Here is a 13457-nt window from a genome sequence, read left to right on the forward strand (position 1 = left end):
GAGGACCAGCTGAGAAAATGTCCAGAGCTAAGAGTCGGAGTGTTTTGTCGAAGGAACAGCCAGCAGGCCAATGTGAGTAGATCAAAGAGTACATGGTGGGTGGAGGGTAAAGTGTAAGAAAACTGCAAAAGTAGGAGGGGACTAGGTTATGAAGACCTTTTGACCCTAAGGGCAATAGGGAGCCACTGGAGTTTATTGAGTAGAGGAGTGATGTTAGGAATGGGGGCTTGATGGCTTGATTGGCATGAGGAGAGACTTGAAGCATGCAAACCCACCAAAAGTCTATTGTAATAGTGTAGACATAAAGTGATGAGTGCCTGGACCAGAGAGGTGGCAGTTACAGAGGAAAGAAAGGAGCATAACTGAGAGATATGGAGATAGGAAGAGTCAAGGACAATGGCTATGTCGAGAGCTTGAGGGACTAGAAGGATGGTGTTGCCCTCACCAGTAATTGTGAAGTTAGGAGGTGCGGGAGGGTTTAGAGGGAAAGATAATGAGCTCCATTCTGGACGTGTTGAGTTTAAGAAAGTCTACTGGACATCTAGTCTGAGATGTCTGAGAAGTAGTTGAAGATGTGAGATTGAAGGGCGGCTGAGAGGTTAGGACAGGATAGGTAGTTTTGAGCATTGGTTGTTGTTTGTTTGTCATGGCTAATTCTTAGTGACCCCACATGTGGTTCTCTTGACAAAGATATGAAAATAGTTTGTCATTTCCTTCTCCAGCTCATCTTACAGATGAGGAAACTGAGCAAACGGGGTTAAGCAACTTGCCAGGCTCACATAATTAATAAGTGTCTGAGACCAGATTTGAACTCAGGTCTTCCTGACTCCAGGCCCAGTGCTCTATCTGCTGTGCCACCTAGCTGCCCTAAGTTATATAGTGATGGTAATAATATCTCAAGGACCTGTGATTTATTTCATCACTGTGGGTATTCACTCCATTAATGTAGAAAGTAACGCTTTCTTCATGTGTTCTTGTGGCCAAAACATTGCTTGGTATCCAACTTTCTGATGATGAGCTTCTCTGAGCTTTGCCATGCTGGTCCTTAGAGGATAGCTGTTGGGCCTCTTCATAAACCTGTTCTGCTCATTAGCACCTGCCAGTGATTGCCCTCCCTATCCATAGCCTTAAGGAACACATGCCAAATCATTATGAGGCATTGAAGGAAGGCTTTGGTGGAGTTATTATCATTATTATTATTATTATTATGCAAGTGTTATGATCTTTCCTCTTTAACAAATGGGACAAGTGACATTGGGCAGGGGTTAGGGGGAGTGTCTTTATTATAGTCACACAGCTAGTCAGTTGTGGAAATGGAACTAGAACTCGGGTCCCCTGACCCCTACTCCTGTCCCTTTCCTGGTATAGCTTGCTCATGCACCTGACTTCAGGTTTCTAATTTCCCAAGAGAAGGGATATTAAAGAAGGAACTGGTGAGGCTCAGCCTGAAGAAGACGAGATTTGGGGAGGGGACATGATCACTGTCTTTTCATATCTGAGGGGTTCTTATGTGGAAATGTCTTGCTCTGCTTGATTTCCAAGGACGGGCCTGGGTGGTTATGGGTAAATAGTATTTTTTCTAGGTTCACAGGATTTTTTTCTTTTGAAAGGAAAAGAAGAATTTTCATTTCTCTACTTACTTTAGTTCCTAAAATTGCTTGCAAATGATTCCTCAAATGAAGTATTCTGTGATAGGTTAGTGTCCATGCTAAAAGATCATAGAGAGAAAGTTTTCATTTAAAAGTTACATATCCAGAGGAGACTTCTCTAAAGATATTCTTTTTTAATTTTTTTTAAAATTAATTAATTTATTTTTAGCTTTCAACATTCACTTCCATAAACTTTTGAGTTTTAAAATTTTCTCTCCCTCTCTCCCCACCTCCCTCTCCAAGATGGTGTGCAATCTGATATAGGCTCTACATATACATTCCTATTAAACATATTTTCACATTAGTCATGTTGTAGAGAAGAATTAGAACCAATAGGAGGAACCACAAGAAAGAAGAAACAAAACAAAACAGAGGAAAAAAATAGCAAATAGTATGCTTCGATCTGCATTCAGACTCCATAGTTCTTTCTCTGGATGTGAATAGCATTTTCCATCATGAGACCTTTGGGGATGTCTTAGATCCTTGCATTATTGCTAAGAAGGGCTAAGTCTATCAAAGTTAGTCGTTGCACAATGTGACTGTTTCTGTGTACAATGTTCCCCTGGTTGTGCTCATTTCACTCGGCATCAGTCCAGACAAGTCTTTCCAGGTTTTTCTGAAGTCTGTCTGTTCATCATTTCTTATAGCACAATAGTATTCCATTACATTCATATAACACAACTTGTTCAGCCATTCCCCAATTGATGGGCATCCTCTCAATTTCCAATTCTTGGCCACCACAGAAAGAGCTGCTATAAATATTTTGGTACCTGTGGGTCCTTTTCCCATCTGTGTAATCTCTTTGGGATACAGCCCTAGAAGTGCTGTTGCTGTGTCAAATGGCATGCACGTTTTTATAGCCCTTTGGGCAAAAGGATTCTTTATAGTCAACCAAGGCTTAAAGAAGACTGGAATCCAGGGGTATACTGCAAATCTCTATCCAGCACATTTAATAGTGGGGGGTGGAGAAGAAGGAGGAAGGGGAACAGTATCAGCTCCAAGTTTCTCACCTTTCCCCCTCTATACAGCAAGGTCCTATCTCTGACAAGTGTTAAGGAACCACCCTTAGTTTTACTACCTTCCCAGAGATTCTACAGTAGTGGTGTTTGGTGGGGAAGCAAATGTATCTTCTATTTCCTTCACTTCCAGAACTCCACTTTGGGTACTTTTGAGCTCTATAATTGGATGAGGGGGAGAAGAAGGTCTCCACATGCAACGGCAGGGTGGCCTGTGAAATGTGACTAGAGCCAGTTAGATAGAGTGGGCAATGCTAGTTAATGTTCCTGCACTCACTAGTCAGATTTTAGCAAAGCCCACTCACTAGTCAGAATTTAGCAAAGCCCAAAGGTTGAGTGGATTGAGGATTATGTCCCCTAGGGCATGGTCTCTGGAGGGAATAGCAGCAGAACCAGTGGCAAGAAAACAGCTGGAATCCATGACCAGAAAGCAATTGCCTGGCTTTAGGATAGGTCCTAAGGCAAAAGGAAGAAAAAAGAGAAGAGGAGATCATCTTTCTGGGGAAAAAAACCTTTATGATGACTAGGAGCATCTAAAATTAGGATGCTAGTGGGCTACCCATCACTGGAAATCTTAAAAGAGACACTGGATGACCACTTGTGAGGGATGTTTATAACGGGAATTCCTGTTTAAGTACTGGTTCGATTATATAAACCTCTGAGTTGTTTTCTGACTCTTTCATTCTGAGAGACAAACATACTAGGCAAATAGATGGCATATTCATAGTCACTTCCCCTGCTCTCCAGAACTGTGAAGTCTATATTCTAAGGGAGATGTGGTATGTATCAAACTGGATAGATTAACACACCTGAAAGCCTTTTACCAAAACTCATTAGAGAATTCCTCTGTTGCTGTTGTAAGAGCTGTTCAGTTTAATGTATTTTATTTTGTGGTTAGAGAGATGACAAAGGAAAATGAGTAAAGGGGGAGGGGAGAATGGATTGAGGAGGGGAGTCAGTCTAGAGAAAGGAGGAGAAGCAATGAAAAACAATGGGAAAGTCTCAGAGAGTATATGATGGAAACAACAATCCACAACAGAAGGAAAATGGGGCAGAGAAGAGAGATGGAGAATGCCATGAATTTTATTAATTACATTTTATTAATAATAGTTAGCATCCATATAATGCTTTAAGGCTTGCAAAGTGCTTTACATTAATTATATCATTTGATCCTTACAACAATCCTGTAAGGTAGGTGCTGTTATTATCCTTATTTTACAGTCAAGGCTGAGAGAGGTTAATTGATACTAGTAGTATCAATTAGTGTTAATTATACTAGTGGTATAAACCTTGGCCAGGCTTATATTACTCATAAAGGTCAGAAAAACCTTCAAATTCGGGTCTTCCTGATCACAAGTCCAGCACTTTATCTTTTTTTTTTTTTTTTGCAACTTGGCCACTCCCACAATGGCAGCATCATCTAGCCAGATGCTTCGGCAGTCCAAACACCCCCAAAAAGAGCTTCTGTCTTAGTCCTTAGTTTTTCAGCAGAGCAACAGTTCTTCATGTTCCAAAAATGCATGCTTTTGGGGCAGCTAGGTGGCAAATGGATGGAGCTCCGGCCTTGGAATCAGGAGGACCTGAGTTCAAATCTGGCCTCAGACACTTGACACTTACTAGCTGTGTGACCCTGGGCAAGTCACTTAACCACAATTGCCTCACTAAAAAGCCAAAAAAAAGAATGCATTGCTTTAGTCCTGTGAAAAGTTCCAATTGCTGGAAAGGACCCATTATATCATAAGCTCCTAGTGGGCAGGCACTATCTTTTGCCTCTTTTTGTTTTCCTAGAATTCAGCATAGCACTGGACACATGATAGGTACTTAAGAAATGTTTATTGAATTGAATTGACCCCTAAACAATAATAGAATGTTTCTGTGTTAGGCTTTATAGTGTACAGAGCAATTTTCACATGCTTGATATTTTTTAGTAACCTGCTGAAATGCTACTGAAATCCACAACTTCAACTCCAGTTCTTCTGTGCCCAAACACAGGGTTGTTTCTCCCATGTTACCATCCTACCTCTTAAAGCTTTCATTCTTGGGTTGGTTGTGGTGCCATTACTGTTAAGGGTTTGGATTCTTTGTGAATACATGGAAAAATAGATCATAACTTTGTCTGACAATTAGAGATTCTGAATTCCTTGGGATTTGAAGAGGGAAAAAAAAGTCCCAAGTTAGTTATCTTAACCCTAAATAGGATCTTTTTAAACTCTGGGGACTTGGTGGGCTAAAAAATTGTCTAGATGATATCCATACTTTTATTTGCTTGGAAATATTGCTCTTCATAATATTTCTAGGTTTCATCAATATTAATATTAAAGTTTACTTACAATTTGATCTCTTATGAAACAATTCACTGAAAGGTAGTACTGTATATAAAAATTTGAAGCTAAAGAAACCAAGCAGATGAATATTAAAGCAATTAGGGGGAAAAATACAAAAGCAGACCATGTCCAATTTTCTGCCATGTGATTTTCTTCAAAGACACAGGATCTTTAATTTTAGGATGTTGACAATTAGCAGAATTTTGTCTAAACAAGTTGGTTTGGTATTTGAAACCAAAAAGATTTCACCAAAGTGAAAAGCAAGCCCAGGTCATTACCAAGTTGAACATAAAATAAAACAAATGGCCAGGTCTTTTTATCCAACTTCTCCTATGCTAACATTAGATGGTGGTTTGAATTAGAGCCTTATATGGGAACCAGGGTGGTTTGCAAATTCTAGCAGTAATTAAGAAAATCTTTAGCTGGATTACAGTTACATCTCAAAATGTCAAATAAGAAACATTAGCCAGCTGGCAATTCATTCAGGATATGCATGAGATCCAGGAGGGAAGGGAACCCAAGCAGACCCCCACTCATCCCCTAACTAGTGAGAATCCTTTTATTCCCAAATTAATCTCACTACCTTTTACCTTTCTTTTCCTGAAAAGGAGCTCCCTTCCCTCAAGAACCTCAAGAAGTAGAAACCTTTCCAATCATGACTCTTGACCTTAGAATTTTCTTAAAGTTTCTTTCTCTCAACTCCTCCATTTTCATTTCTTCCCTGTCCTTAAGGTATCCCCTTATTTCCTTTGCCTCCCTTCTCTCTCTCTTTAATTTTTCCATCTGTCCTTGGTTCCATCTCTTTTACTGTCCTAGTCTCTTCTTCATTCTCTTTGGATTTATAGCCTATTTTTTGCCTTTTCCTTAGGTTTAAGCGTGGGCCAAATTTTTATGGTTTTTTATTTAGTCATAGCAAAAGTCTTGATTCTCAGCCCTGGGATAGTATATCTTCCTTCTTTCTTCTTTTTCCCCCTCACCTTAAACTATGCTATTTTCTTTATTTTGAGAGACCTAAAGGTTAAGATTTGTTTTCCTCATGGCAATAATAGCAATACTTATTTATCAAATACCTGCTGTGTGCAAAGCCCTGTGTTGGAGGAGTTAAAAAGGCATGGCCCCTGCCCTCTTATGCTCTCAGTCTGCAAATGCTCTGCAGAAGAAAAAGCAATAAAAAGATAATATTTGAAAGACTATTCTTGCCAAAGCAGCATGTTTATTCCAGCAAATGGGTTGAGAAATTCCTCTTGGGCTTATTACCAACAGATAAACAAAGTATTGTTTATAAAGAAAAAAAAGGGAAATTGAGCCCATAGTTATCTGTACATAGTTGGTGCCTAATTGTTGTTTACTTAATTGAACTGAATCTTCCATTGTCAGGTTCTCTATATTTAGTTTGACTTATCTGGAGTGTGTTGGATTTTCAAGGAGTAATCCTTAGACGCTGGTTATTTTCTCTTAGTCATTATGCCTGTAATTCCAGTAGCTAGTGCCTGATAGCGGTGTTTCTAGCTGAGCTGATGTAACCACTCCCAATTTTTTTTCCCCTTAGTCATGCTCAGTGATATAATAAACATTTGTCACACAAATATGCCTTTATTCAAACATATGATAAATACACATGGCAAATAAGTTAAAAAGCTTTATCAGAGATGAATAAATAGAGAAATACACTGAGAAGCAAGATCTTAAAACATAAATCCCCATTCACAATGGGTTGCCCTGATGATTCCAAAAACCATCAACCTCTATTTGACTGACTTCTGGTTTCCTGGTCATCCATGTGTGAAATCTCCTGACTTGAAAATCCCAGCTTGGGCAGCTATATTTCTCTTCCTTTATTAATTGAGTTACCAATCCAGGAATTCTTCCTTCATCTGTTCAACCATTCCTTTTATTCTAGTAATTTCTCTATCTCTAGTCCCACTTAAGAAGAATGTGGAATTTAGTTTCTTTATTGATCAGAACAGAAAGATCCCAAAGAACATGCATCCCATACCTTTTCTTCTCATGACCTCACCTTCTGGTGTAACTAGGGTTTAAATCTTCTCAATGCTCTAGAGCAAGGATTGGTAAACTACAACTTTATCTAAAATTGTAAAACCATTCTCAGTTTGAAAGCAATAAAAAACAGGCTGAGGGCCAGTTTGTTGACTTTTGTTCTATAGTCCTTTCCTTTCTTTTCTTACCAATAATTATGTAAATAACTGCTTTAATGAAATAGGCACTTCTAATAGTTTGATAACTTCTATTCCAAACCTCAGCCCATTTGCATCCCTATCCCCCACCAAAAAAAAAAAGATTTAAAAACATTTTTAGGACCCTGGGCAGAAGTTTTAAACACAGTGATCTCCTCTTATTTAGATAGTAAGGGATTATGTTATCTCTGTATATTAATTTGTTTGAAAACCCTTCAAACCAAAGTAATTCTGCCTACTGATCAGAAGGACACCTCATCATTGTCATCATAATGAGCAAGCCGTAAGTGAGTTCCTCCAAGTGCAGAACACTGTACAAGGCTGTCTTCTGGGTACAATTTCAAATTCAACTCAAGCTGCAGGATTTCCTTATAGCTACAGCTTCACACTTCATGGGGAGAGTGTATCTTGGTAGCCAGAGATGAAAAGAACCATCAGCTCTGCAGCCTATTTTTGATTGCTCCGAATTCGATAACCAACCTATCAAAAGAGCCCACAGTTGCTAATGTAACATCAGTACCAAGATCAGTGTTTTAATTAAAGTTTTATGATTAATGTTAATTCACCGATTTCATGCAGGCACTTTCTGTTGTTCATGTCTTTGGGCAGATTAATTTATGACTTTTTAAGTGAAAATAATCAGTGCTTTAGGCAAATATGCTATTCCATCATATTTAAGGATTCTACTTAGACCAGTAGTATAAATGGTCCAGCTTCCATTAAAGCGCAAGACCAGGGAGAGATAATGAAGAATATTCAATCACTGTCATATCAGAGGATGATGCTGAAATTTACGTGGGTTTTTCCTGGCTGAAAACATACCCAACTACATTTCATACTTTATTGAAAATGTTTCTAAACCTATTTCATCTCGGGCCATAGGTATGGCAGTTCTGAATGTACAGAAGATTAAAATGCTCTTTTCAATGGGTGAAAAAGTGGCTTCATGGACCTCCTTAAGTTATCTTGCTCCCTGCTTCCCCCAAAAGTCCAGGATATGAAAATCCAACCACGTTGTATGTATGCACTGATGGTGAAAGGCTGAGCAATATATACTGTAGTTAAATTTTTTTCTTATTGATGAATGAAGCAATATATTTTGTTTTATGCTTAATTCTCTTCCCCTTGCCCTATTTTAAAGGCAAAAATTAGTGAATGTCTTCCTTTCTGGCACAAAATTGTTTTACTTTATCATTACCGATCTTATTGTAAATTCATAAAAGCATCTAGAGATTTGATAGTAAATTAAAGACGTTTCCAAACAACAATGTTTCCTTGGGATGATATGCCATTTTATTGAAGAAAGAGATAAGAATTTGAAATTTCTCTATGATTCTGATTTACTTTCCTCTCCCGAGGTTACTGCGAGTGAATTAAGTAGGTTATCCTGGCCTTTGGTGAAGGTACAGTGTGCAAGAAAATAGTGCTTAGTCTACAGAACTTCCTCATTCTGAAATCAGAAGAAGCACATCCTCTGAAGAATGTCAGCTGCTGACATACACAACTCTACAGCCATGCTTTAAGGGTCTGCCTGTTGCATTTTTAATCATAAACAAGTCTAGACTTAAATTTTTCATAATTGAACTCATACTGTAATCCATTACATGTGCTCCAAGTTAGCTTATGTCCCTGGCATTGTGGTGGCAGCTGGGTAAAATATTTGTTTTTCTTGTTTAGAATTGAATCGTAGCCTCTTAAAGCTGGCAATTATCGCCCTAACATGGGCTGCCAAAATCTGAATATTTCCCTCCAGCATCTTGCCAGCGCCTCGAGATTACAGGCCCTGTTGTTACCCAAAGCAGAGCAGCCTACATAGCTACCCAGAGTGAGAGAGGGCGGGACATATTGGTGGACCAGTTGCTGAAGCAGAATCATCACCTGGCTCGTGGGAAGTTGTGAGAAGATTGTACATGTTAGGGGAAAAGATGGTTCTAGTTTCTCTAAAATGTCTTTCAGATGAAGTAGAGAGTGATGAGAAGTTAAGGTTGAAATGTACTTTTTTCCTTCTCTCCCAGAAACCCTATACCAATCTGTGTGCTTTGATTTTCAGGCAAAGCAGAAAGAATGCCAGCTCTGTGTCTCAAGATTCCTGGGAACAGAACTACTCTCCTGGAGAAGGCTTCCAGAGTGCAAAGGAGAATCCCAGATACTCCAGCTACCAGGGCTCAAGAAATGGCTACATGGGAGGGCATGGCTTTAATGCCAGGGTGATGTTGGAAACCCAGGAACTTCTTCGCCAGGAACAGAGGCGGAAAGAGCAGCAGCTGAAAAAAAAGCCACCTTCTGATGGACCTAACAACTATGACTCCTACAAGAAAGTCCAGGACCCCAATTATGGCTCTCCCAAAGGACCTTTCCGGCAAGATGTGCCCCCCTCCCCATCTCAGGTAGCCAGGTTAAACAGATTGCAAACCCCAGAAAAAGGAAGACCGTTTTATTCTTGAGTGGGTGAGGGGGCACATACCTCCATGCAATGCAATAAAGGACATTTTCCTTTGAAGACTTGTATTTTGGAAGGTTTTTAAAAAACTCGATGGTACTACGGAATATCTCTGTTGTCTGAATCAGTGCCTTTAGCAATTTGGGCAAAGGAGTGGTGGGCCTTAATGTCTTTGCCACTGTGTCTCAAGTGTTATTTTCATGGAAGGATTTTCCCTCGCCCGCCAATCGACAATCGTCCTGTTAAGTATGCTCAGCATCTCCCCTGAGTATTGACCATCTTTGCCCAGTCCATTAGCTGTCAATGACTCATTATTATGGTTTGCAGCAATGTGTTCTACTCTGCAGTGGAATTTTAATACAACAGCCTATCTAGCCTTGCAGAATAAAATGAACCTGGAATTGGGGATGGTATTTCTCCATCCTTCTTTCTTTTAACTCCTCTTGGGTGAGAGGGGAGCCCGAAAGAACAAGATCCACCAGAAATCACAGCTTTAAGATACTTCCAAGTAGGATCATTTATGGTACTTTTTGATCAATATTTAAGTATTGAAATATGGTTTTCCCTTCTTTATCTCATATTGTTTTCAAAGATGAATCTCCTTCATTCTAATACAAAATCACACTGTGACACTTTTCAGTTATCCTAAGGTTCCTTTTACATTTACTTTATATCAACTAGAATCTTATCAAGAAGGGAAGCATCAAAGACCATATATATTTATAAATACAACTTCCCAATCAAATCCACAGTGACAGTTTGCTTTTCCCCTGTCATTTATCATAGGGAAGAGGGGGGAGGTGGAAGGGATTGTTGGAGGAGGGGTAGGCACATCTGCCTCAATGCATTTTGTTGTGTGAAAATGGTATCAGGAAAAAAAAGAAGAAAGAATTCTCTTAGAATGAGTCTAGAGTCCAATACATGATGGTAATTACTTTAATTAGTTTTTGTTTTGACAGGTCTGGGAGGGAGGGCAAAGAGCAGGACAAAGAGAAATGAGATAGTCGCTTTGGAGAGCTAAAAGCGAATATGTTTTCTACCTTTTTTTTTCCTGAAGTCTTGTTATAACTGACATTTGGTCTGTACTTCCTTATTAAAAAAATCTATATTGTGATACCACATTAAAAAATTTTTACACATATGAAGAAAATAAAGGATATGTGGAAGGAAATTGTTGCATATCCTACCAAATGCACATCAGTGTCCAAAAAAAAAATCATAAAAACAACTTGATTGCTCTTAACGGCATCATTTTTCATGTGTACAATGAGAAGGAGAATCTCTAGTGCAACAGCTGTTTTTATATTTGTGGGTCTGATCTTCATGTATGTAAAACAGAGCTGGGTTGCTAAAGTGCCTGCAAATCCTGATGTAGAGGAAGGGAAAGCCTGAGGTTAAAGCTCAGCATATCATGTACAAAAAAAAAAAAAAAGAAAAGAAAAAGTGGGGGGGGATAAAAAGCAGAATCATGTATTGTGGAATCTAAAATATGCCTATTTTTTTTTTACTGGCACATTTTATTTTATTTTTGTGGCATTTTTTTTTTTCCAAACCTATGTGAAACTATGTGAAGCCAGCTTTGTGTACCTGTGTCTTTTGTGCCTAATTGTTAATGGTTCTGTTTGTTAATAACGTGCAACAGTGTTTAAAAGGTGTCACTAATGTAAGCACGGTGACAGCGGCTCTTTCACACAGCCATTGTGCTGCTGTGGGAAATGGCGTTCCCTGTACATATGAGACTTATAATAAAAGGCTTATTTCTGTTCCTTTGTAGTACCTGTAGTATTCCTGTGGAACCTCCTTAAGCTGTTTTATGTACATATCTTTATATGTGTTATACATACAGTTGTACCCCACACACATATGTGAAATAGATGTTTTTATTTAATATTATACAGAGCTGAAAATCCCCACATGTCACTCAGCTTGCAAATCTGGAAACACATCATCATTTGCCCAGTTGAGCTCCACTGAAGGTACAGTGACAGCAGCAGAGGGAAAGGAATGTTAGTGAAATCCCCAGGATTCTTTGGGAGATCTAGGACTCAGTAAAGAAGCCTAAAGAGTTATTTTTTTTTCCCCAAAAGAATCCTCCATATTTTTTTCTCCTTAAAATGACTGAACAGAAAGCTAATGTTATACAGTGTTTCCAGCTCCCTCTTTCACTCCTCTCCTCCACTTAATAGTGTGAACCTAAAGAAAAGTCCTAATTCTAGGCCAGGCTGTGATGCCCACCCACCCATTGAAAGTGAAGGCAGTGGCATTTCTTAGGCATGGTGTAGTGACTCATTAATATTTGTACAGTGCTTTGAAGATGAAAAGGGCAGCCTAAATTCCTAGTCATATTGTGATGAGCTGTCTCCTGTACATACATGGAGGAAGATAGGGTCCCCACCCAATGGGAGAGCTTTGCACAAACCTACAGTATCAGTCCTTGTAATCCTGTGCTCAACATCAGCCGGTTGCCATAGCAGTGGGCATCCTGTCACAAATTCTAGATGCTATCACTACAGCATTAATAGGAAAAGTATGGCTTGTCAAGTAAATATCAACTGTTTGACTTTCACATACTTGGCATAGTTAGAAAAAGAGCTCATAGGAAAGCTAGATAGATTTGCCCATTTATCTTAATTTTTTAAAACTTGCTTATCTGAACTGTCACTGATGAGCAAAGAAAGAGAGGTGATTTTGAAGATGACGGAGACCTCCATTAGGGCTTCTTAAAATAAGACTGACTTTTTGAACTGCCTTGCCCTGAGAAGTGCAGAGGTAATGGAAATAGACTAGAACAGAGGTGCCACCATGTTCTCTGAAGCCTTCTTTTCTGCAACTTCTTTTTTTTCTTTTTGGCCTGCAAGAGCATCTCCAATAAAACTGAGGAGTGATCTCAGGGTGGCTTATATAGAGATGGGAGTGATGCAGATACTGACAAGACCTATACTGCTCTGCTGATGGCTTCTCCGAAGAGAAAGTCTATTGTTACCACCATTAGCCCAGATGGCAATTAGAAGAATTAAGATTCTCCTAATCTTAGAAACTCTCTAAACCTAAGAGCAATTTTGATTGATGACTCCCAGATTGACAAAGTAGCCCTAACTAGCTCTTCTGCAGGGCCCCTCAACCTGACCATATTCTGTATCCTGAAAGTGAAAAGTAGCAGAAGAGAACCCCTTGACCCTCATTAAGGTATGGAATAAAAAGTACTCAAGCTTATGTAGGGAGGAAAGGTAACCCTTGTGGGAGCTTTCCCCATCACTAGGATCATACAGGGCTCTTACTTTTGATCAAGATTCAAAACCCTGGTGCCAAGGGCAGCTCAGAGTTTTAAAGGCTTGGACAAGACCAGGCTAGGGAAGATCCATGGGGTCTGACCCTTACTATCACTGTCAAGGAAATCAGATATGAGAAAACTCCCTCAGGCAAGTTGTGATAGTAAAAGCCATCTTTATCTTATTTGGATTTGGAGATTACAAATTCAATGGCTCTATAGTTTGGTCCACTAGTGAGAATAGCCAGTGATGGATATGGGAAGAGTTTTAGTCAGAACCCATTTTGCAAAAGGGATAAATGAGGGAAGAGGGAGGAAACAAGCATTTATTAAGTGCCTACTATATGCCAAGCACTGTGCTAATTGCTTCCCAAATATTTTCTTATTTAATTAAGAAATTAGATGATTCTAGGTGGAACAAGTTGCTTAGCCACAACATTCTTAATAGTGATTCCCCCAAGTCAAGTCTGGGATTTTTGAAAGTGAAAAAACCAATGTCAACAGATTGTCTCAAGTATCACATTGTCCATTTCTGTCGAGGCCATATGCCTTTCATTCTTCCTAA

The 13457-nt window shown here is 39.2% G+C and overlaps 1 protein-coding gene across 1 annotated transcript in view; it reads left to right on the plus strand.

The window, feature by feature from the left end:
• PARD3 (par-3 family cell polarity regulator) overlaps positions 1-11390 on the plus strand; it is a 659823-nt gene extending 648433 nt beyond the window's left edge. The window contains exon 22 of the mRNA XM_027841563.1: positions 9235-11390. Coding sequence (XP_027697364.1) covers positions 9235-9628 — 394 coding nt within the window. The 3' untranslated portion in view covers positions 9629-11390. The remainder of the gene's footprint in view (positions 1-9234) is intronic.
• Positions 11391-13457: the final 2067 nt, after the last annotated feature.

Source organism: Vombatus ursinus, unplaced genomic scaffold, assembly GCF_900497805.2.
Source record: "Vombatus ursinus unplaced genomic scaffold, bare-nosed wombat genome assembly UNPS02014861.1, whole genome shotgun sequence".
Classification (NCBI taxonomy): domain Eukaryota; kingdom Metazoa; phylum Chordata; class Mammalia; order Diprotodontia; family Vombatidae; genus Vombatus; species Vombatus ursinus.